The 25,730-nt window shown below is 32.3% G+C and overlaps 1 protein-coding gene and 1 pseudogene across 7 annotated transcripts in view; one reads left to right on the top strand and one right to left on the bottom strand.

The window, feature by feature from the left end:
• The window catches only part of LOC145280100 (calcium homeostasis endoplasmic reticulum protein-like), a 401,340-nt gene that overhangs the window by 33,082 nt on the left and 342,528 nt on the right, over nucleotides 1-25,730 (top strand). For all 7 annotated transcript variants that reach the window (XM_080131828.1, XM_080131829.1, XM_080131832.1 and 4 more), the window contains exon 2: nucleotides 9,426-9,596. In XM_080131828.1, the coding sequence (XP_079987954.1) occupies nucleotides 9,426-9,596 (171 nt within the window). The remainder of the gene's footprint in view (nucleotides 1-9,425; nucleotides 9,597-25,730) is intronic.
• On the bottom strand, nucleotides 6,982-7,100 carry LOC145280632 (5S ribosomal RNA; annotated as a pseudogene).

Raw genomic sequence — 25,730 nt, forward strand, 5'->3', positions numbered from 1 at the left:
TGCTATAATTGTCAGCTCTCAGGGTCTGTTGCTCACGCCTCAGGAACTGTAAACGTTCTGTTTCAATCTTGCAGTACACATCCACCAGCCATTGTTGAAATAGCCTTCGGTACCAGAGAAAATAGTTTCCAGGCCGAGTCATTAAATGGTACGAATAAAATTGCTGTTGGGTAACTTTTCGCCCATTGGATGCCTTCATGTAGATGTTGTAAGATGGAGAACCATAGGGGTACATTAACGGGTACATTAAAGTATCATAGAGGGGATGTAGTTCGGAGATCCATTTTAATGTATCATTTCTAAAACGCAAGACAATATCCCGGTTAGCTGTTGGTTCATTCTCCATTAATATTCCAATCTCATACGTTGTTGTTGGAGCATTGAATCGCCGTGGATGCTCTTCTTGCGGCCTTCGGTCTTCCCTTATGACAACTTTATGTTCTACCAAGTGTTCTTCTTCAATCCTCTCCTTTGTTGTTTTCAGCTGACAAATAAAGCTGTTGTTCTCATGTAAAAATTCAGTCAGACTTTGGAGAATGTCTCTATTGAGTCTACTGTCACGTCCCCGATTATGTAGTTCCTCTTCCAGACTATCCAAGAAGTAGACTTGAATAAACTTTGCTGTTTCATCTTCAGGTGGTAAAAGACTCCCAATCTGGTGGCAAACCTGGCCTCGAATTCTAAAAGAAGGATTCCACCCATGTACTGCCGCAATTTTGTGACCAAATGATGTCATTGCAAAACAATTGTTATAACTGCGTAGATTTTGCAGAAAATCTTTAGAGATGGGACCATTGCCGGAGAGCAAATCTTGAAGCAACTGAGGCAGTGGTGGAAAGCTATCAAGCACAACTTTGCCAGAAGAACAACAACAACCAGGGGTTTCTCCTTTAAATTTTACAGCTGAGCAATGTTGACATACTTTGTCCATTTTTCCTATATCAGCTGTAGTGAGAGAGTCATTTTTGTTGTAGAGCAATCCTTTTCTATTGCAGTGTTCTATTTCATGGTGTCTCAAAGCAGTCATTCGTTGTCTAGCTGCCTCGTTTTCTGTCAATTGCTGGGGCAAAGTCATACTCTCTCTCCATGCAGCCTCTCGTTGTTGCCCTTGGTATAGGCGAAAGCTTCGTTGGGTTTCCGATTCATTCTGATGTCGTTGAGCCACTCTCTTGTGTACGTCTACTTACCTCATATAATTCATTCGATCGTAATATTGCTTCTCTTTCCAGTGCATATCTTTGCCTTTCTTGAATTTCATCTTGTGATGAATTTAACCGCCTTACAGCATGTCTAGTTCTGTCAGCTTCACGTTGGGGTTCTCTTTCCAAATCTGACAGTCTTGCTCTCCTTTCTCTTTGACGTATCCTGTTAAGTTCTAGACGTCTTTCTCTATCTGAATTGTTTTCATTGGAGCGAATTGCAGCAACTCTTAGTCTATTAGCTTCCAATCTTTCCATTCTTTCTTCCTCACTTTCGTTTCTACTTCGTTTGGGTGGCATAATTTCGGTTTTAAACGGAATTGTTTAACGATATTAATGATTGTAAATTAATTAAGCGTAAAGGAAATGTATACTAACTGAAATGGACGAACTATAAATAATATTTCTGAATAGTACAATTATAAACAATTATATTGTACCTATTTACTATGCCTCCCCACGGGACAGAGTTAGACACCAGGGTCGTTTTTTAACGTGGAGAAAAGGTACAAAAATAAAAATTGTCTCAGTCGTGAAGGATTTCTCCTCCACCGAAAGAGAACAAGAAAATGAAGTGCAGCATCTGAAGAACAGATGGTATTTATTTGCTCCCCCACCGAGCAAATTAGGCACAAGGCCAATTTTTAATGTGAGGAGTGAAGGGCGGGGGAAGGGAAAAAGGGGACCAGCTCCCGAGAGGTGGGAAATGGGAGCTGGTTAAAGGTCAGGCATGTGGGGTTGCCCCCACATCTGGTCTTTGCTAGTCATAGCTAGTCATAGCTAGTCATAGCTTGCAGTATCTGCCGGAACAGATACTACACTTTGATCTTGACCAAAAGGAATGAATAAAAGCGACCTACGTGTGACTCATTACTTCCGGGTGTAAACGTCACAGTCTAAAAGTAATAATTAAAAAGAAAAGTAAATGTAAAATAAATGTAATACCAACTTAGGTTAACTAAGTAAACAGTACAATTAAAACAAATAATTACTAAGATCTAGGTAATTGTTAGTCTCATTGTTATGGTTTTAAAGAAAAAAATGTGTAAAAAAAGTTCTGCTTTTGTGAGTACGTGTATTTCTTTTAAATTACATAACCTTTTTATTTTATTATTTATATCTCTTTTAAATTTATATATTTTGTTAGTAAACTGGAAGAAATTCAGTTGAATAAAACCTTGTTCGTGTTCTTTACGTTAAACTCATATTTTTATAAAAGGTTCATCCGGTTTAAAGAAAGCACTAAGTTTAAATAAGACTGGAAATAACTAATTCAATATATAAATAGAAAAATGAAATAAATATAAGCTTTAAGTCTTAAGATAGTAATAATCAAAATGTAATAAATTATTTGTAGTTCAAATCTATGATAAACAGGCTTTCGAAATAGGCTCGACCAGAAAGATTAAATTGGAACGAAATTATAATCTCCGTGCCATTTTCAAAACAACCCCACAAAAGTAACGATATCCTGCAGTTGGTTAAATGACAATGGTTGTAAGAAAAATGTAAAAGAAAATGCGCTTATCTGTTTATTTTGACCTGTTTTATTTAATTAAAAAAAAATTGGCTATAACTGGAAGAGAGCGTTATGTTTTGGGGGTTGTTTAAAAATAGAATGGAAATAAAGTTAGTTCCGTTTTAATTGTCTTTAATTGCGGCAAGCGCTAAGAAAATCGAAAAATCACTGTTTACATTCGAAATGTCAACTTTTATAGGTTTACAGGTTTGCTGACAAGGCTGGGGGTGTTTAATACAATTATTTTACTAAATTGATTTTTTTCATTTAAAAATAAAATTATTTATTTTTTAATAAAGTTTTATTTTAAAATATTTGTTTTTGTTTATTTATGTAAAATTACGATAGTTGAATTGTATTCTTTCAATTATATTGGCAAGTAAAATATAAAAGATTAAAACGGAACGAAATTGAAATTTGCTCGCCAATGAATTGTTTTGATAATATACGTAAAGTGAAATAAATCGAATATAAAATTAAATGAAAATATATTAAATAATTAAATGTTAAATAGATTTTGTAAATAGTACAGTTGAAATGATTAGAATATTTCCAATATGTAATAAGGTCGAGGTAATTAGTTAAAGAGATTTAATATAATGTGATATGCAAATGAACATAAGTCATTCGATATGGGGGTGGTTTGTAGACTAGTATATAAAGAAATTAGGCATTGATTCTTATGTCTCCCATAACGGAAACATCCTAAAATGGGTTCTAATGTTTCTCTACCAGGAGAGATCTACCCTCTTACCTCCTTTATATTTCGTTGATGATGGAGAGCTGTACACACAGACAGAAACACACGAACCCTATTACTTTATAAAAATATAGATTTTTATGTGCACAAAAGTTATCCATGAACACATATTTCTGGGTATCACCCATCATCAGCATGGCTAAACTTTTAACAAGGTTTGAACTTGTAACTGGCCAATCGGCAGCCTGATGTTTTATACTGAGCTACGATACCCCGTCAAATTTTATGCACGATTTTATTGCTTTTAAATGTAAGATCTATTGAGTTTTTTTAATTTATTTTTTATTAGCAATTCTGATGTATTTAATTGTTACGCTTAACTAAATATTGAGAGAGTTATCTGCCCTTTGTTTATTTTTATCACCCCCCCCCTTTTTTTTTTGACATGTTTTTTGTTATTATTAATTTTATTTATTAAATATTTAAATATTTATTAAATAGTTTTTATGTGCATAAAAGTTATCCATGAACACATATTTCTGGGTATCACCCATCATCAGCATGGCTAAACTTTTAACAAGGATCGAACTCGTGACTGCCCAATTGGCATATATATATATATATATATATATATTTACTATTTATTACTATATATATGTATATATATAACTATTTTAAAAAAATTTTTTTAGAGGCCACAAACTTTAAATTAAAATAAATTTCAGAAAAGTATTTTTATCATACAGATATGTGGTTTATTCCAAAGATTAATTATTGGCATTTGTAATTTAAATACAATTTTGGGCATGTAGCCCCGCATATATGATATAATCTAGAGGTCCAATTTTCACAAAATCTATGCATCAAATTAGGCTGTATTTTGGCAATAACGCAGCAAATGTTGTCTTACAAGTGGTTTATTATGTTTGGTTTATCAGCATGTGATTTTACATATCCTCAAAGAAAATGATCTAATGGGGTTTAATTGTATGAACGAGGTGGCCAATCGACAGGTCCATTTCATGAAATTATTTGTTCATCAAATATTTCTCTCAGTAAATTGATCGTATCGTGTGCCATGTGGCATGTGTCCTGCTGATGAATTGCCAAACTAAGCTGAACTCAAAATAACAGATAGTTGTCAAATCTGCAATTAAAAAAATAGAGTGGTTTTGTAGTTTAGCATCTAGTTTAGTACTAGTGTAACGTAGTCTGGGAACCAAAACGTTGTAATCTCAGTCGCAAAGGAGACCAAGAATAGAAAAGAACTCACTTTTTCTTTATAACAACAACATTTATTTCCTCATTCTTTCATTATTGCTGTGACGTCACTCATGTAATTGTGTTGAACATCACCCATCCTCTAACGTGATTCCAAACGTTCTTCCCGTCTTTATTTTTCCCTACCAGTGACGTCATTTTGCATACATTTGCATACGCGCGCCCATGCTATGTTACACTAGAGCAAATCAACAAAGCTTGATGTACTAAGGTTTTAATCAGATTTTTTTTTCTATTTGCTTTTTCACTTCTAAGTTAGAAATGATGAGAGCAGTTTCGAGTTTCATATTAAAATTGATTGTTTTTTTTGTTTTTTTTTTAAATCATAGCAACTGGTATTTCGATCTTCGTATCGGTAAATATTTTCAATCATAAATTTTTTTCTTCCTCATCGATTTTCATGATACTTTGATATTTTACTATTTGAAACGCAATAATCACGTGAATACCAATATTTTTACTTGAAAATCAGTATTTTATTCTGTGTTATAATATAGTCTGACCTTCAACTTTATGAAAGTATTAAAAAAATCGCCATTACAGAAAGCTGATGTCATTTCTGGTGACATGATTCAGCATTTTTTCAAATGTACATAATTATATAGGATTTAGTTTAAATTATGTAATAATAACATTAGAATTTGATGAAATTTTATGACCCCCTCCCTCTCTGCAGAAAACCGGCCAGTTCACCCACTTCAGAATTAATTGTTTTGATTAATTTTTCAATATTATTTTTTCGACAGTCTGATTTTTATAATGATACCAACTTTGTCTTTGTTTGTCGCGTGTGTCGAAAGTTTTCAGCAGGCATATAAACACACACACACACACACACACACACACACACACACACACACACACAGATTTTTGCCCTTTTTATAATAGACTAGCGGGGGTACCCGGCTTTGCCCGGGTGTGTCAAGGTGGTGTAGTAAGGAACCTCGAAACAGCAGAGGTGTTAAAACAAAAAAATAGTAGTTTAACCTGGAGAGGAGATCAAAACAACAATAGGCGGCCCGGGTGGAGAGAGGTGTTAAAAAAAAATGGTAGTAGGCAGGCAGGCTCAAACTCGTAACACAAAGGAGGAAAAGGTGAACAAAAAAAGTAACGTCTTAGCTGATGTGTCCATAGCAAAACCGGAAGTCGCAAGCATTGAAATTAAGGCTAGTCAATTGAAAGGAGATGATGACTTGCAAAACTGTTGATGAAAAAAGCGACCCCTTTTTGTAGAAAAGTGTCCAGTTGAGGGTGAAGGAATTACTGTTTTTGGCCAATTTGTCGATATTTATCGTCCGAGACGTCAAACTTAAAAATTATACCATTCTCGTCAGGATCCATCACGTGTGTTGAAAGATTTTGGCAGACATACAAACACACACGCACACACGCTTTGCCTTTTTTATTATAGACTAGGGGAGGTATCTGGCATTGCCCGGGTGTGGTGAGATGTGGGGGAGGGGTAAATCAAAACAATAATATAATGGAAAATAAAGAATAAGCAAACGAAAAAAATGGCATAAATAACCTTGTTTCAATGTTAAAACTTCTTTAAAAAATCGGAAAAATACGAATAAAAACAAAAAAAAAAACAGCAAACGTGATGGAAAAGTAAAAAAAGGGAAAATATTAGCCTGTTTAAATATTAAAACTTTAAAAATGGAAAAAAAAAAAATGTCCGATATGTCGGTGCGAAGTTTAACCTTAAGACAACGATGCTGTCACTATAACCACTACTCTACAATTGTGTCAGCAAAGTAACATCGTTTTTTTTCTTTTTTTATATTTAAACTAATTCAAGAAAGAACGTTTTTTGTGCATGTGTATTAGGCTAAATTGTCATGAAGGAACGACTATTTGCTACCCTCCTCATTGCGAAGTCCATTTCTGTAGGAAATAATTGACCTTTTTTTATTTTAAATTTTCACATATTATTCGACCAAGTCATTGCCCTTTCAAACAGTACCGGTTTTGACCTGGTCCGATCCTCTGAGAAAAGTTTTAGGCAGACATACATACATACATTTAGGCAGACATACATACATACATTTAAACAGACAGGTGAGATTTATATAATAGATTATTACAATTTATTAAAAATGAAACTGCTCGCTCTAAAAAAAAAAAGGAACTTTTGAACACAAACCGGCTTCCTCCGAAGGAGGAAGTTTCATGGAAGTATGAAATTCAGAAGAGGTCCCCAGTCGCATGTATATCCCCATTAGGGGAGATGACGATGTTTGGTTTTTGCAACTTTTTGCAGGGAGGTGTCAACGTCCTCCTACATACAGCACCTGGACTTCCCAAATTGGTCACCCATTTTAGTAATGACCAGGCTCAACGTTGCTTAACTTCGGTGATCTGACGGGAACCGGTGTGTCAACGTGATTATGCCGAACACAAATATAGGAAATAAAATAAGAACTATTTGTTATATTAAAATGAAACAAATCACTGAATTAAAAAAGAATTGCAAATCATACTTTATTAATAAAATGTCCTTTTTCAAAATCAATATGCAAATCAATTGAGACTGGTATCATATATGCATAAGCAGTATACGAAAAAAGATGGTTTCTTTAATGTGTAAAATTGAATTAACTTGAAATAAGGCATTTTGATTTTATTGTTAGTGTGAGAAATACATTTTGAAAAACCCTCTTAGAATTATTTCTTGTCGAAAAATACCATATCTTTCCATTCAATCTTATTTCATGCCAAATCGTATCTATTACAAACAATTGTTTGTTTTTTTTCTCCATATGATGACTACAAGGACATACATGATGCTGATAAATATGCAACTTCAGTAGCTGGTAACAAATTTCTTAACTTTATCAAGTTACGTAAGGGCATTATAATTTATCATCCTGCTGAGAGAAAAGATCTGTGTAAGGGGAACACTTGGAACACATACAACCACTTCCATGCTGTATGGAAGTCTAGTTGTGAACCGAGGAAGGTTTCTTCATGGTATCGGGTTACCAGGTCCTATCATAAAGCGACGTATTATAAATGTACCATTCCAAAAGTTGTACATATGAAATTCTCATCTAGTGATTGTACCTATTTACTATGCCTCCCCACGGGACAGAGTTAGACACCAGGGTCGTTTTTTAACATGGAGAAAAGGTACAAAAATAAAAATTGTCTCAGTCGTGAAGGATTTCTCCTCCACCGAAAGAGAACAAGAAATGGAAGTGCAGCATCTGAAGAACAGATACTACACTTTGAGATATTAAATCTTTTATTCATGTTAAAAAATACAGTCAAAATCAACGATGAACAAAAAACTTAGGCACATGGCCAACTCAAAAGGGAGGATTTTGGGGGTCGTTGGTCATCCTTGTCACTCCAGAACTAAACAAAGTCAAAAGTTTCTCCCAGCTAGTATCTTCTTTCACCATAATACCGCATTCACCCTTTCATATTGGGGGACGTCCTAGTAACTCCCAATTTTTAAAACATTTTTTATTGACGTGTAAAAACAAAAAAGATAACAATAAAATGGTACAATAATTCATTTGTGTCGAGGGCGGGGGAAGAAAAAACAAAAGGTGATTAGTAGGACCCTCCCAACCCCGTCTAGTTGATAGACTGCCCGTTCCACTAGGTTTGTAAAAGGAACCTCGCTTCTGCGGGTCAGTCTCTAGGTGGGGATGCCCTCTAGATGGGGGTGAATGGAGAAAAGAAAATTTTTGTGGGTAAGGGATGGAGGTTAGTTTGTATTTCTTTTTCTCCAAGATGGGTAAAATTTAGAGGAAGGGGTGAAAACAAAAATTGCAGGTAAGAGGGGATGGGGATCTTGGAGGCTTCCTAATCGGGGAGGGATGGAACACACACTCAGCTAGGCCATCTAGTGATTGTAACTACTATTGTAAATCTCCTAGACAAATAATGATGATGTCAGATACATCTATCATTCACGTATTGAGTTGATGGTGTATGATGGGTTATCTTGAAAAACCTACTACTACAAAACCTGTACATGATACTAGTACAAAGGAGACTCACAATGAACCCATGTTCACTAATGTTAGTGGTGGTTCTTTGAACCTCTTCAATTATTTGAACTGGGTGTGGACTAGTAAGTTGTACAGATCAGAGGGTGAGATGAAGACGGATCGGATAGCCAAGAATACCAATTCAAATAATAACTTTATGAGGGCTATATCTCACACTCCATATACTACAGTCATCAAGAAGGTTATTGAATGTAATTGTATTAAATTAGTGAATCAGACGAGAGATCTTTTTAAGATTCTAACCGTCCCTTTAAATGCAATTGCTTAAATCTCTCTTGCACTTGGTTCACCAGGTATATTTGTCAGGTAGGTTTTGAAATTCTTTTCCATGAGTCCAGTTGTTCCTATAATAACTGGAATGATAGAGATCTTCCCAAGATTCCAATTTCTTTTCATGTCATACATAATATCTTGGTATTTTGTTATCTTTTCCCTCTCAGCTCTGTTTAACCCAGCATCATTATGGACACTAACTTCTACAAGGGTTGCTTCTTTCTCCTTGTCCCATATCACTATGTCAGGTTTTCCACTAGTATATATAGATAAATGTGATGTTTTACTACAATCAAGTGTTAAGATAAAGCAGATTTATTATTATTATAAAGTTCTATCTGCGAAAAAATATTGAGTCTTTTGTGTGTGTTTAGATTCAGTTCTTTTTATTTCTTTTTTTAATTATTGCTTTTTTTTTTTCTTTTTAGATGTTGAACAAAAAAACATAATTGATAAATTGGCCAATTTTGTTGCCCGCAATGGTCCAGAATTTGAACAGATGACCAAACAGAAACAGAAGGACAATGCCAAGTTCAGTTTTCTGTTTGGTGGTGAATATTACCAATACTATCAATACAAGGTGAATGCTGAAAGATCAGGTAAGTAAACGATCTTATTTATCTCAGTGTAAGATTTTGTGTTTTTATATTAAAACTAGTGCAAGTACTCATCTCTGTCAGGTTTCTCAAATTCTCCTATTCAACACATCAACACAATTGCAAAAAAAAATGTTTGCTTTAAATTGTAATAGAGCAATTTAAAATTACTCTTTTAAATCAGAAAATCTTTTATTAGATTACTAGCAAAGAGACCTGATGTTGCCCAGGATCAACAAATATGCCACACTTCCAATACTTTTATTGTCATTAAAATTGGTGAAATCACCCATTTTTCAATCAAATCAATTGATTGCATGCTCTAGTCTGAGACTCACCACTGCATCTTTGATCAAAATTGGACTGTTTTTTTTTTTTATCAAAGTTTTTGGATTATCAATACTTATTGGAGGCATCAGAATACAAAATTTATCTAAGAACACTCCCAGATACATAAAGTACATGTCTGTGAAATTAAAAAAAATCGGATCAGTTGTTTTGGAGTCCATAAGAAAGTGTCGTTTATTAGCAATACCACACCATTTTTTTCTTTACATCGAATAAACTCAAATCAAGCATTATTGAAAAGTGCATAAAAAATAAAGAAATATCATCTTAATTTTTTTTTTTAATTGGACCATTAGAACTGGAGTTAAAACCATTCAAAGTATCAAAGTGCATGGTTCACTGGATATTTTGCCTCAAGTCAGTCCTATTCAAATGCATATAAGCTTGTGACTGAAAATGGTAGGAAATTTGCACTATTTACAAACTAACCCATCTTTAAAAAGCTGTACCTTCAGATCTTTTTAAGGTATTATGATGAAATTTTGAACATATTATCATAATATCATGAAGGTTCAGTTGCCTGTATTTCACTTGGTAACTTACAGACTAATTAGCACATTTCAGTTTCATTTTAACGGCTTTAAGTAGAAACATCATAAAAATAACTAAGAAAAACAGTAAGTAAGGCTTTATCATCATAGGAAGTATCATTCTGATGGACATTATCGTTATCACATCATGAAAAATCCAAGATGGTGACTGTAAAATCCACGATGGCCACCATGACACTATTCAAAGAAATTATTAACAAAATATGGCTTGTAGCATAACAAATGAAAGGAAATTTTGTAAAAATTGCAATTATAATGTTTTCAAGTGCACTAAACTAATTAGTATATTTTTAATTTTAACGGCTTTGAGTAGAAACATCATAAAAACAGCTAAAAAAAATGGGAGGTAAGACTTTATCATCATACAAAGTATTCTGATCGCTATTATCATTTGTTATTATTACACCGTGAAAAATCAAACATGGCGACCATGACACTATTAAAGAAATTCTTAACAAAATATGCCTTGTTGCATATCAAATGAAAGGGAATTATGTTTTCAAGTACATTAAACTAATAAGGATAATTAAGTTTCATCTTAACAGCTTTAAGTTGCCATGACAATTATTGGTAGAGTTTCTACCACTATTTTTTTATAATTTTTTATTTTTAAGTCATTGTCGAGATTTCAAAGATTTCAAGAGATATCGTGGCCATTCTTTCTTGTTCTCATGTAAGCTCGACACTACTATTTTTCGAACAGAATAAACGAATTTTGTAGCAAAGACAATTCTTTTCCCTGATTAACTAAAGCAACTAGAAATGTCAACGATTTATATATGAAGACATGTTAATTTTTACGACATTGTATCTGACATTTATCAATAGATACGAAAACAATGCAAAACATTCATACTTTATTGAGAGGATGTTTTTTGTTTTGTTTTTTTTACGTGTCTGTTTTTGTTATTTTATTATCAGACTTACTAATGGCACTTCACTGCAATTTACGTCATAGAGATAGTGCAAATATCTTTCTCAGTTTAAAATTTCAAGATTCTCCTTCTCAAGGTTGTTTTCTCTCACTAGCAATCTACTTGGGTGTAATTTTGTTGTAAACACAATAACCTAGGCTTATGATACAACACAGGAATTTCTGCTTGATGAATTATTTTAGATTTGAAGCTTGAAAGGATATGTAGTGACTGAAGTTTTTTTTTTTTCTTTTCACACTTTGTCTGAGTTAGTATCACCCAGGAAAGTAGAATGATTGCAGATAGAAGAGAGCAAGGGAAAGTAGGAGGAATGAGAGGAGGAAGAGATTAGTTAAAAAATTTAAGAAATTTAAAAGTTTGTACCATGTTTTGTTGTTCAGACAAATATGCTGTTTTTTTTTTTGTCTGACAAATATGATGCTTTTGTGTCCTGACAAATATTACAGTTTGAGCCATGCTTTTTTTTCTGACAAATCTGTTTATTTTTTTCTGACAAATATGATGTTTTTTGGTCTGACAAATATTCCAATTAGAGCTATATTAATTTTCTGACAAATATGCTAGTTTTGTTTCTAACAAATATAGTTCGAGCTATTTTATTTTCTGACAAATATTAGAGTTCGAGCCATGTTTTTGCTAAGAAATATGCTGATTCTATTCTAACAAATATTATAGTTTGAGCCATGTTTTTTCTGACAAATATGCTGGTTTTGTTTCTAACAAATATTACAATTTTAGGCATGTTTTTTCTGACAAATATACTGGTTTTATGATAAATATTAGTTTGAGCCATGTTTTTTCCTGATATAAGCTGGTTTTGTTCTAACAAATATTATAGTTTGAGCCATGTTTTTTTTTCTGATTTTTTTTTTTTTTCATTTTCTTTCGTTGAAGATTGTAATGCTGGATATGGGGCAGTCAAACCGGCTGCCAACATTCCCCTGTTTTTTATTGAAACCAACCGAGAGCTCTTTTTAGTATCCTCGTTGTTCCCTTAAATATCTCTTGCACTTGATTCACCAGGAATATTAGTTAGGTAGGACTTCAGGTTCTTTTTCATAAGCCCTCTGGCACCTATAATAACTGGTATGATTGCTACCTCCCTAAGATTCCAGTTTCTTTAAATATGTTTATTCATATGATCAAGAAAGCAAGAGTGGTGTAATAGGTTGGGTGTTCACACTGGCTGAGTAGAATTTAACTTCATTCCAGTCTGTTGCATTCATTTTATTATAGGAATCATCGAGAAAGTTATGAACACTCCCTCCTTAGCTATGATAAAAATAGCAATTTGTGTTCAATTGTTTTCAAGAGGTATTATCACCATTAAATAGACTTATAGGATGGCTTATATACTCTAAAACAAAACATCAACCAAAAAATGGCCTTTTGACTAGTGTAACAGAGCGTGTATGAGCGTGTGTGAAATATTAGCAACAGCAGCAGTCGTTTAAGCACGTAAACAAATTAGTAGGTACACACAAACTTGCGTAACAGGAAAAAGAGAGAAAAATACTCCATATGGTGAAGGGAGAAGAAAAGTGTGCATCGGGCAAGATGGACATGTGTAAGTCAAAGCGAGAAGTGTGGGGTGACGGCGATAGAGATTTTTAAAAAAGTACATGTGTGTGCAAAGAGACTTTGGAAAAATAATGAAATGCGTTGTTTTGGAAGAACCACAAATAAATGCATTTTATTTGCATTTTAAAAAAATACTGAAGTAGGATTTATTTATTTTTGTTTGTTTGTTCCTTTGTGATGGTACCAGATGGCGTAGGGGGGGTTAGTCTGAGAGAGGTTTTAACTGTAACGACACAGTTAAAAAGTAACGGCCACGCCACGTTACACTAGGAGTAAAGTGTAGTATTTGTTCTGATACTACACTTCATCTTTTCTGCCTTCAGAAATTCTTTAATTTTTGTTTTTAATTCAGAATGTTCCCTTTTTTGGGAGTTGGATTCTCTCCACATTTAAAAACTGATCTTGTGTCTAACTCTGCCCTTGTGAGGAAGCAAGTGAATAGTAGCTAATGAATTATTGTTTGGATTTTTTTAAATAGCAAATAACATTTAAATTTCATAAATTTTAAGTGAAAAAACCCCAAAAAACTTTGCTCCCTTATATACAGCGGTTAGACAAAAAAATAATTCAAACTACACAAATTTTACTCCAATATTTCAAAGACCTATTATATCAAAAATACTGATCCAAATTTCATTATGAGGAATTATATCCGTTGTGGATCAGTTTCTGTTATCTACTTTATGTTAGTAATTCTGTTTCAAATTTTATTAAATTAGCATAAAAATACTCAACTGATCTGGAAATGGGGCAAATTATTTGAGCTCATATGGCAGGGAACCTTGATCACAAAGATAATTTAATTTTTTTTTTTTTTTTTTTTTTTGAACGCTACCACATTGATAAATATGAAAAACAAAAGCAGGAAAAAAAAAACAACTGCAAATGCAGTAATTTCAGATAAACTTATAAATTTATTGACACAGACAGATGGGCATTAAAATGCATTATGAGGAGAAGAGAGGACTACTGCCACTAAAGTAATTGCCGAGTTAAATCAACATTTCGATGAATGATTTAGTTTCAGTCAAAACAGTTACCATTTCAAACTAGATATTGTCAAAGGACCGCTATCAGATTTCTTTGAATTTGTGTTCCAATTGGTTTGCTTAACCTCTGTATATTCATCATGCCAGGAAATCTCTAATTTTTTGTTTCATTCAATGATGTACATTTTCTCTTAATTTCTTGTAAAAAAAAAAATACTTTTTGGAAAAAAAAACCCTCAATTAAAGAATAAAGAATAGCTGAACCAAATCAGACACAATCTGAATTATAACAAATTTTATTTATTGGAATGTTTATTAAAATTTAATTGTGGGCTAAATTATTTTATTTTTTGATAATTTATTTTTTTTATAATGACGTCACATTTTTAATTGTACCAGTTACAAAGAGTAACAATAATTCTTTGCACTTAAAGCGTTTTGTACATTTATACAAGCCTAACTGAACAATATCTGTTCTTATATTTCAATATTGGCAATGGGAAATGAGCCAAAGAAAGAAATTCATTACTCCCCCCCCCCCCCAAAAAAAAAAATGCAAATAAACACTTAGGGTCCCTCTTGAAATGGGTAATTAGTAAACCACGCCTAGTCATTAACCATTAATTCACGGCCTTAAAACCAATGTTTTTAAATTTTATTTTTTTACACTTAGCTATTAACTAGTATGTATGAAGAAAGAAAGTGAATGTTTTGAAATAACTACAAGTAATAGTTTAAGTGGTAATAGTAGTAGTAATATCATTTTGATTCCCTATGACATACTTGCTATGCCAAAGCTGCTTCATGCTAAATTATGTTTAATTCTGTTAAGTAGTTTTGGCACCTATAAGTGAGTAATATTACTCACTTTGAGCATATTTTGTTTTTATATTTATATAAACAAAATATGCTCAATTATTATTGGTATAATTGATGCTGTCACAGACTATGGAATATGAGTTGAAATCCTATCAAATATATTTTGTTCAATTATTAATATCATTAGGATTAGGTATGAAGCTGGAAATTACCACCACCTATTATTAAAATAACATGGTTTAAATGAATCGTATACAATGAATATTTATTTATTTTTTTTTTGACATTAATCTATTATATAATTCTTACCTGTCTGTTTAAATGTATGTATGTATACATGCATGTCTGCCTAAAAACTTTAGACAGAGGCGACGGATTTTGACGAGATCAGTATTGTTTTGAAGCTCGACCCTTTGGATGACAAATATTGAAAAATTGGCTAAGAACTTTAATTCCTTCACCCTGAACTGACCACTTTTCTACAGGGAGAAGTCGCTTTGTTTGCCGATATTTTCGAAAGTCACCTCCTCTTAATTTAAACCTTTGCTACTTCTGGTTTGGCGATGGACCCAACGGCAAAGACATCACTTTTATTTTTTTTCTCATTCTTTTCCTCTGCTGTACAGGTTCGAGCCTGCCTACCTACTACCACCTTTTTTTTTTTTTTTTTTTTTTTTTACTCAACACACACCTCCAAACACCCGGGCAATGCCGGGTAGCCAGGCTAGTTCATTATAAATGGTTTATGTTGTAATACAGGCAAACTAACCTCCACTTTATTCTAAATGTATCTATATGTATTTATTTGTATATAAATAAATATATATATCCGTTATGTTACACAAAAGTTAGTATGTAAAAAAAAAATAAATAAAAATGTTGGATGAAACCATTTCAGATTTTTAGGGAAAAGGAAGAAGAAAAAAAAAGAAGCATTTTTGGACTCCTTCCACCATCTGAAATAAATTTGAGAAGAAATACCATCACTCTATTTGCATAATTAGACGTTTTCTTTCTTTCTCTAATGATGAATACTTTTCTCTTTTTTTAACTTTCCAGTTTGAGATGTTTTCTTATTTCTTTTTTTATTAACGTCACTAATTGCGAGATTGTTTTACATGATTATTAGTGCTAGCACTAACAAAGTGTAAATTTTTAATCAATTTTTATAGTTGCATATTCGTTGAGTAACAATGTTAGGAAACTGATTTTCTAGAAAAGGTGTTTGACTCGTGGATGCATTCATTGAAAAGTTAATTCTAAATTTGCCATTAATTCCACTTTGCTCCCTTATATACAGTGGTTAGGCAAAAAAATAATTCAAACTACGCAAATTTTACTCCAATATTTCAAAGACCTATTATATCAAGAATACTGATCCAAATTTCATTGAGGAATTATATCCGTTGTGGATCAGTTTCTGTTATCTACTTTATGTTAGTAATTCTGTTTCAAATGTTATTAAATTAGCGTAAAAATACTCAACTGATCTGGAAATGGGGCAAATTATTTGAGCTCATATGGCAGGGAACCTTGATCACAAAGATAATTTAATTTTTTTTTTTTTTTTGAACGCTACTACTACATTGATAAACATGAAAAAAAAAAAACCCCTGCAAGTGCAGTAATTTCAGATAAACTTATAAATTTATTGACACAGACAGATGAGCATTAAAAGGTATTTTGAGGAGAAGAGAGAATCATCAGACTACTGCCACCAAAGTAATTACCTAGTTAAATCAACATTTCAATGAATGATCTAGTTTCAATCAAAGCACTTGCCATTTCAATCAAACTAGATATTGTCAAAGCACCTCCATCAAATTTCTTTGAATTTATATGTTCCAATTAGTTTGCTTAACCTCTGTATATTCATCATGTAATGAAAATGTTGTTGAAACGTTTTCATTAAGAAAGATGATGGGTTGATCAATAGAAAAATTATTTCATCCTTTTCTTCTCTATTGGTCAAGTGTAATGTACCAGGATAAAGAGAGGTGGGTTTTATAGTAATATATAAAACGTTGTTTCTTGATTAAAGAATATCAATAATTTATTACTATGATTTGGTTCCTCATTCTTAGCTATTATTAGTTAACTTTCAAAAAGCAAGACCACAAACAATGCTGAAGAGAAAACATGCAACTTACAACAATGTCAAGTTTAGATTTATTTATCTCTTACCCACAATGGAAAGATATGACACAAGGTTGAAGTAGGTGGCATTTGAAAAGTTAATATCCTAGAAGAACAGCACTCTGGCCTGAAAAAATGCCTGAGCAGCCCTGTTGGTATCTCCGGGTAAGGGCACCTCATATGATTAGCAACAAACTAATCCTTTCTCAAAAGGAGAAAGCAAAGTCTAGGAAGGTTGACCACCTAGAACTGCACAGGACCATACCTCAGCCAATAGGGAATAAGCTACCTCAACAATGGTCTAGGTCTAGACTGTAGTGGCTTTGGTGCCAAGGAAAAACTCTTGAGTTGAGTTATTTAAGTATAACTCCATACCAAAAGTATCGGTCGATGAATTTATGCAAACTTCTTCCTTCCAACCTTAAAATACCTACTTAACTTATGGCTGAAACAATATGGTAATTGATTTATTAGTGTTTTGAAAAATATTTTTTTAACCCTAACCTAATTTAATGTTTTAAGAGAAAAATAATAGCAGAGGTGTGAAGTTAACGGAAAATAATCTGATTCTTGCAACAAAAATTGACGACTTAACTCCTATCCTATGAAGTATTGAGTCAGTTAAAAGAAATTTGACTCAGTTCTGTTTTAAAAAACCCCCACTTAAATGCATAATAGAAAAAGAATAAAATAAACTTGTATTAATATTTTCATGTAATTATCATAATTTGTTATATTTTTAAATTGGTTTCTAAATCTCTTTTCATTAAAAAAGGATGACGTTTAATTACATTCCTATATTACTAGTAGTAGCAATAGTAGTATTATAATTTTCACCCTCCTATGACAATTGTTTCATACCAAATTTGGTAGAATTTTTTACAATAGTTTTTAATAGTAGTATTAGAATTTAAACTTTTGGTGGCTCTATTATTATTTTGACTACTATTCTCATTTTGGATGTCATTCTCAAAGCGTTTTGTCCGACGTAATCTCTGACCTTCCTTAAGTGCATCTTGTCAAACTCGGGGAAACCTTTATTTAAACTCACGTGGACAGCTTGCTCTTATTCCATTAACCATAATTGAGCAAATATTTTGAAGTGATTTTTAATTGTATTAGTATAACCCGTACTGAGAATTAAACCTTATACCTCCATAAAACTGTCACTTGGAATTGATTATTAATTGGCACTTTTATTTGTGCATCATGGGTCCTTGTAGACAATTCTGGCATGAATTTTAGAAACCTTAAATCTATTTTTTTTTTAATGTGTAATCTACGATATATATGTTACTAATTATATACATAAATAAATGACAAAAAATCTATATTCCAAATTCCAAGATGTTGTCCATTTTCAGCATATTAAAATCTTCAATTCTTGTCAGCACCTGGTTCATAGCACAGAAACAATTGTATAATTATTATGTCAGTTTTTCACTATTTTCCGCCCTTGCCATCAAAAGAATAAAAACTCATTAACTTTAAAAAGGAAAGAAAGAAGAATTTGGCATGATTATATAAATCTGAAAAACTTCAAATAGTACTTGCATTGTCTTTATATATATATATATATATATATATATATATATATATATATTATATTTTTAATGTTGCTCTAATCTATTATTATGATTAATGGCTTATATCATAATTAATAGCTAATGAACTGAGAATATTAATTATATTAAAGGATTCTGTTTGAAATTTCATACAGATTTTCAAGTTTGACAAGACACAATTGAAGAAGGTCGAAAGTTACATCAGTCGAAATGTTGATAAGAACAATAGTTTGAATAATCCAAATAATCATTCCTCATCTAAAAAAAAAATTCCAAACCATAATATCTTTGTGACATGCCTGACATGCCAAGGGTACTTCATGTTAAATTTGATGCAATTCTTATCCAGAATTTGAGAGCTGAAAAGTGTTTATTATTAACAGTAGTATTAGTATTAACGTTTATACCCATCCACTTGGCAAGTGACTCAACAAACAGAGAAAAATGCTCAATTATAATATAGATTTTTATTATCTATAAAAAAAATGCTATTTTCATCTATATGTACATTATCACCTTTCACCCATTTTAACAAATAGGATTTTCTGATCACCAAAGGAGATAATTTTTATTTGATATTAGCATGCCATTCAGCTTTTCCTGGTCCTAAAGTATGCATAAATATTATATTTTAATTCATTCAGAAACTGAGACGTGCATGTGAGTATTATGTTTTTTCTAAACAGTTCACTTCTTGTATTAAAAAAAAAAATACTCGCGCTGAGATTGAAACCAAAACCTAAAGACAGTGAGTCAAGTACGATCACCATTACGCCAGCTTAATATAATCTTTAGAAAGTGTTTTCAAACCTACTTATTCTTAGCGTAAGAAATCTGTAATGTGAATGTTTCACGCATACATATTTGTGAAACAGTTGACAAACATATAAAAATCCAATGACCTCCTCGTACCAATTTTTCAATTTTGATCACTTAGCAGCCCATTTTCCTGATCAAAACCAATTATAAAGTTTTCCACATGTCTGACTACCCTATATACCAAATTTCAAGTCTGTAGATCAAAAAGTTGTTGAGTATATAGGTTGAGAAATGTTCTCACACACACATACATTCTCACTTTTATAAATATATACATTATCAAAACTAACAGGCATTTATTTAAAGATAAATATTATTAATTGTAAATGTTAAAGAAAACAACCGTGGAATTTCCACAGGTACTTGCTAGTATTGATTATATAATATTTTATTTATAACAATGTTTTTGATTCCGTGTTAGATATCAGTGTTATCAGATTAGTGCAAAACAAGGTAGTACTTCAGAGTCTGTTGTTTCTAATGTTTACTTTGAAAAAAAACATTATCTGCATTCCTTATCGGTATAAGGTGACACGCACTTTATTTTTCTTGATTGACAGCATCCTCACAGAAGTGTTTACTTTGTCTTTAATCAGGTGTGAAAAAAATGTGCATTTTTAGTGTTCACCCATGTGTGTCCACTTGTGTAAGACATTATTATTTGATTTTAAAAAAAACTGGCAACAATGAGTGTTTTTTTTTTTTTTGTAAGGTCACCACTTATCAACACCCAGAGGCCATTCAAGGATAAGTGTTAGGTAGCTGATGAGACAACAAAATTAGTCACAGTGGAACTTGGATAGGGCTATATTATATAAATGGACGACTCAATAGGAATTTATTACCATTAAACTTGAAGACAACTATGTTATAGTCAGCTGGGAAACAGACAAACGATATTGTATTCCACAGATGGGTAGTTCTAGGAAAGAAACTCTGCTTATGAAATTATCTTATGTGTGCTCAGTCAGTGAAAGAGAAATTTAATTTTTGTCCCAATTCAGAATGCCCCTTGGAGAGCTGGATGTTCCTCACATCAAAATTTGACCTTTGTGTCAAGCTAGGAAGCTTAATAGGAACTTTCTAGCCCTTACACATATTTTTTTTTTAAATCAATTTGTTTTTTTTTTGATAAAACAAGAAAGATAAGGGGGAAAAATTTCTGACTATAGTTTGATCGAAAAAACTGCTGTGAGTCTTTATCACAATTTTCTGGTATAATGTAAACATAGTTCACACATCCTTCATTGTGTTCTTCTTAAAGAGATGCCTCAATACCAGTTTTGTCCTAGCAGTCAGCTCATCCTTGGTGTCACAGGAACTATTGTTAGTATCGTTTTCAACTGCGTCTCACACATAATAGTCCATGAGCTTGGAATCGGATGAGTTGTGGGATTAGACATTGAAACTGATGGAATTTCTCAGTCACTTTTTGATTTTCCTGGAAGTTTGACACAAAACTGACTTCTGCTGCAACACGTATGACCTTCCTACACCCACTCTCTTTATCCTAGTGCTTTTGTTTACAACAAACTTATGAATGAAACGTTTATTTTTAACATTTTGTTTGTAAATATTTCAAGTAGCAAAACTTGTAAAGTGACAGCGAGCTAGCAAATTAGAGCTAGTAATTTATAAAATTACGTTGCATGACGATCGACTTCTTTCACCTTTCATTGAGTTTAAGATTGACTTAGATCAACTTTACATAGGCTATGACCCGATAAATGTGAGATGCAATCTTCTTGCTAAGTTTGGCTTAAATCCACTCTGTAGTTTCTCAGTTTCTATTACCAATGAATAAACAAACATTTCATTTTTAATTAGTAGTACGTGTGCTTCTACATTGTCATTGGAAAACTGAGAAAGCCAATAATCGTAATTCTCAAAAGTAAATTGATCAGAAAGGACTGAAAAGACTTTTTTTCATCTCAAATGCTAAACCTTTACGTATAATATAAAAGAATATTTGTAAATTGTGTTATTTATTATATAAAAGGCAAAATGTGTGTATGTATGTGTTTGCATGCCTGCCAAAAACTTTCGACACACGCGACAGATTGAAGTTCAACATCTCGGATGACAAATATCGAAAAATTGTCCAGAAACATTAATTCCTTCACCCTCAACTGGGCAGTTTTCTACAAGGAGAGGTCGTTTTTTCGTCGACATTTTCGCAAGTCATTGTCTCCGTTAGATTGACTAGCCTTAATTTCAATGCTTGTGACTTCCGGTTTTGCCATGAGCACATCGGCGAAGACATTACGTTTTTTTTTAACCTTCTTTTTCTCCTTCGCGTTATGGGTTCGAGCCTGCCTGCCTACAACCACTTTTTTTTTTTTTTAACACCTCTCTTCACCCAAACTATCTACTGTTGTTTAGACCCCCCCCTTTTTTATTTTAACACTTCTCTTCCCATCTCCCTGGGGTTCCTTGACACACTCGGGCAACATCAGGTACTCCCGCTAGTAGTAATATAAAAACAATCATTGAATTAAGAAATAATAAAGGATAGTTGAGATGTCCTTTTGCAACATAATAAGCAAATTCATTAATCTTATGATATTGGTTTCATATACACGAGTAATATATTAGAAAGCTTTTGCTCTAGTGTAAATATGAATTTGGCATTTTAATCTCACTGTCAGTGCAATACATGGCTCAACTTTATAAATATAGAGATTGTATATCTCAGACTCCAAACTAACCTTGACCCAAGGATCCTCATCATTTAATGATCATTTCGTGGTAGAAAAGGTTGCTTTCTTTGCAGAAGTTGTTGTATAGATTTATTTAAGTTTCTCCCATAGATTGCTAAATCATTGCAAGTATTAAACCCAAAATTATTGAAATAAAATAAAATCAGTTCAGGGTAACAGCTGAATGGTATTGATCCATTGCTGATAAAGATAAAAAGTAGAGCTGTTTGCTGAACCATGTTATTGAGTGTGTGTAAAAATGTTTTGAATTTTTATTAAGATTCTTGTAAGATTGTTGAATTGAAAATTAAAATTTTTTAAAATAAATAAAAATATTTATTAAAAAAAAAACAAATTCTATACTTGTCGAGTGTTTTAATCATTATTTTTTATATTTCAGTATCTCAGTGCTTACTAAATAGTGGATTTATATATCTACTATTATATAAAAGTCACTTTGTGTGTGTGTGTGTGTGTGTGTGTGTGTGTGTTTCTTCCTCATAGATTCCAAAATGATTGAGCCTATCTTTTGCAAAATTCACACAAAGCTAATTTATATGTCTGGTAGTGTTCTTAGATATGTTTTACACAGAAATTCATCCAAAAAGTATTGAAAATTGAAAAAATATGATCTTAAAAATAGTTTTTCTCTTTTATAGATTACAAAAAATAATTTTTACAGAGGAATGTTTTAAGTTACACCAGTCAAGGGAAATAATAAAATCTTAGCAAATCATTTCTTCTTAAAAAAAAAAAACAACAATAAAAAAACACAGATTCATTGTCATCTGGTAATATAGCTCAATGGTAGAGCATTTGACTACAGATCGAATGATCCCCTGTTTAAGACCAATCGTACCTCACCTTTTTATTTTAATTTTTTCTCTTATTAATGAGTTTAATTTACGATAAGATGTACCATTTAAAATCGCTGCAAATCATTTCTTTGTTTGCATATTTTAAAACTAAATATTAATCAGAAGTGACTTTTCTATAGCATTCATAGTCAAGCTCGGTATCAGCTGGCAGAATTTGATGAACAACATTATCATTATTATTACTCCTGCTTTTCTATGTGAGGAGTGAAAAAAAAACCCCCAAAAACTTATGTGACTTCCAAAGCGCTGGGAAATTTGGGAAATTACCCAAATAAAATTAAGGATGCCTTCAGAACAGTACTAAAACCACCTTTTCCAAGTTTCTTACCATCTCTTCTTTTGAAAAGTTTTCTTTTCAAATTATTACCTAATTACTTTGAAGAATCTCCCTCTCCTCTGACAAAATTTGCTCTATAGCCTCTTCAGAAACAGTCCCATTATCTTCGTCCACTTTTAGATTTTATGTACATTTCTTTCTATAAGCAACGCACAAACATCACACACAAATGCACAGATATTCAGTTTAATGTATATAAATATGTTATTGACATGATATGAAGAAAATCATGTTAAAAAAAAAGGTTAATTGGAATTATATGGTGCATAACAGGGGACGGTAACTTCCGGCCCATGGGCCAAATCCAGTCCGCAAGTGAATTTTGTTTGGCCCACCATCTTACTCTGGACACTATATAAATAAAAGTGTTTTTTTTTTTTTTAATGTTTTTGTAAATTTTCTTTTTTCCGTTTTGATATTCCCATATAAAATAAATGATATTGTTAAATCTAATCATATTATATTTAATACTTGTTTTATTCAAGTGCACAGAAACTTTATTTACATATTTAACAAAGTCGCTGAAAAATGATGGGATCCTTCTACCGCTCCTGTAGATATCTCACTCCTGATGCAATTCTCTACTTATATAAAAACCAGGTATGGCCAACGATGGAGTACTGTTGCCACATCTGGGCAGGAGCTGCTAGAAGCGGCTTATCCTGCTTTGACAGAGTTCAAAATAGACTTCGTGGGGGATGCTCTTTTAGGCACCGCCAAAACTGGGGGGCAGGTCAGTACTTTTTGACGGACCGTCTTTTTAAAAATCTACCAAAAATCAGGTAATTATCCGATCAATACGAAATTTTCAGCGATTATTAGGAGAAGAATGAACTTTATAACAGTGTACTTATTTTTCATAAACGATATTTATATATATATTTTTTTTTGCTTACAAAACCCCCCCTTGTTTTGAAGTGGGAACAAATATGCTTAAAATAATCATCTGAAACTGAACAAAACATATTGTGTTGTTGTAAGGGACAGAATTATAGATTTAAAAAAAAAAAAAAAAAAAAACTTGTTTGCATACCTTATTTTGACGTCTGAATATCAGAACTTCGATTGTGTTTAATTATCCCGCTTTTGAGTTTTGAAGTGTGAAATTCGGTGAATATGTTAAGTAAAATAATTAATTTAAGTTAAGCAAAACAAAAAAAAAATTTTTTTAATATTTATACGAAAAAAGCCATTTTAAAATTTTTGATAAATAAATTAACAATTTTTTTTTAGCGAGCCGAATAATGCATGACCATTATTAAACAGGGCATGCTTTGAATAATCGATACAAAAAAAAAAAATTCGATAAATATTGTGCCCTTTGTGTTAAAAATAGCATCATTTTTTTCGATCCCATTTGAAAACGTTTGCCGCCTTTCGACTACGGTGGACCAAACGCGCTGAAATAATTTTTTTTTATTCTGCTTTAAATTGCCCCCCACCCCATTTTGGGGAGTCTGGCCCCCACACACATACACATTAAAAACCAAACTCATACAAATGGTCACCCATCTGGTACTGGCCAGCCTCAGCTTAATAATACATTGAAATTTTCGTCACTGAAAAATAAGTTTTTTTGGCCTGTTTGGTCTTCCATAGTTTTCTCCTTATCAGACACAAACGTAAACAGAGTCGCGAAATCGACGCGAAATCTGGTTAGCTATATGAATAAGTGGAATTATTTGAAATTCAGGTACTTATATTATAATATTTTTGCATATTCTCTTAGAAAATCATCCTAAATCTTAGTTAGACAATAAATAAATAAATTAATTATTTCAAAAACCTTTTTTTTTAAATATTTATGTACGTTTTTTGTGCAAGACAAAAAATGTCAATTGTTAACTTTTTGGGAAAATTTAACATTTAAAATTTAATTAAAAATAGTAGAAAAAGTTTTACATTATTCTGTTTTCTATATGATAAAATTCAGGGTTTTATCTTTCTGGAAAAAAAAAAGTTACTCAGAAATAATGGATTTTAATAAATGTAATTTAGTTTTAAAAAACAACAACAACTTGATTTTGCGGCCATTTTTGGCGGTGCCTATGCTCTTTTCTCTTCCTTGCAACCTCTTCCCCACAGAAGAGACGTAGCAAGCCTGTCTCTGCTTTATCGTTATTTTCATGGCAAGTGCTCATCTGAGCTTCAGTCTATGACCCCCCCCCTCGTCAAACTTTCATGAAAAGCACTTATTTAGTCAAAACCACTACCAATAATTTATCTGTGCCTAAACCTAAATGTACATTCCAGGAACAAAGCTTCTTTCTTAGAACTGCACGCTTGTGGAACTCTCTTCCGATTGCCTGCTTTCCAACTGACTGCAATCTAATTGTCTTCAAGTCCAACGTAAACAAGTTCTTGATGAACCATCCCCCTAAGTAATCCAATTTACAAAATTTCCACTACTTATGTTTACTATGCTATAATCACATTGACTAATATATATCCATTAACCCTTATCCTCGAGTTGTCGGTGG

The sequence above is a fragment of the Euprymna scolopes genome, chromosome 7, assembly GCF_053919585.1.
Source record: "Euprymna scolopes isolate OS-2025 chromosome 7, ASM5391958v1, whole genome shotgun sequence".
NCBI lineage: Eukaryota > Metazoa > Mollusca > Cephalopoda > Sepiida > Sepiolidae > Euprymna > Euprymna scolopes.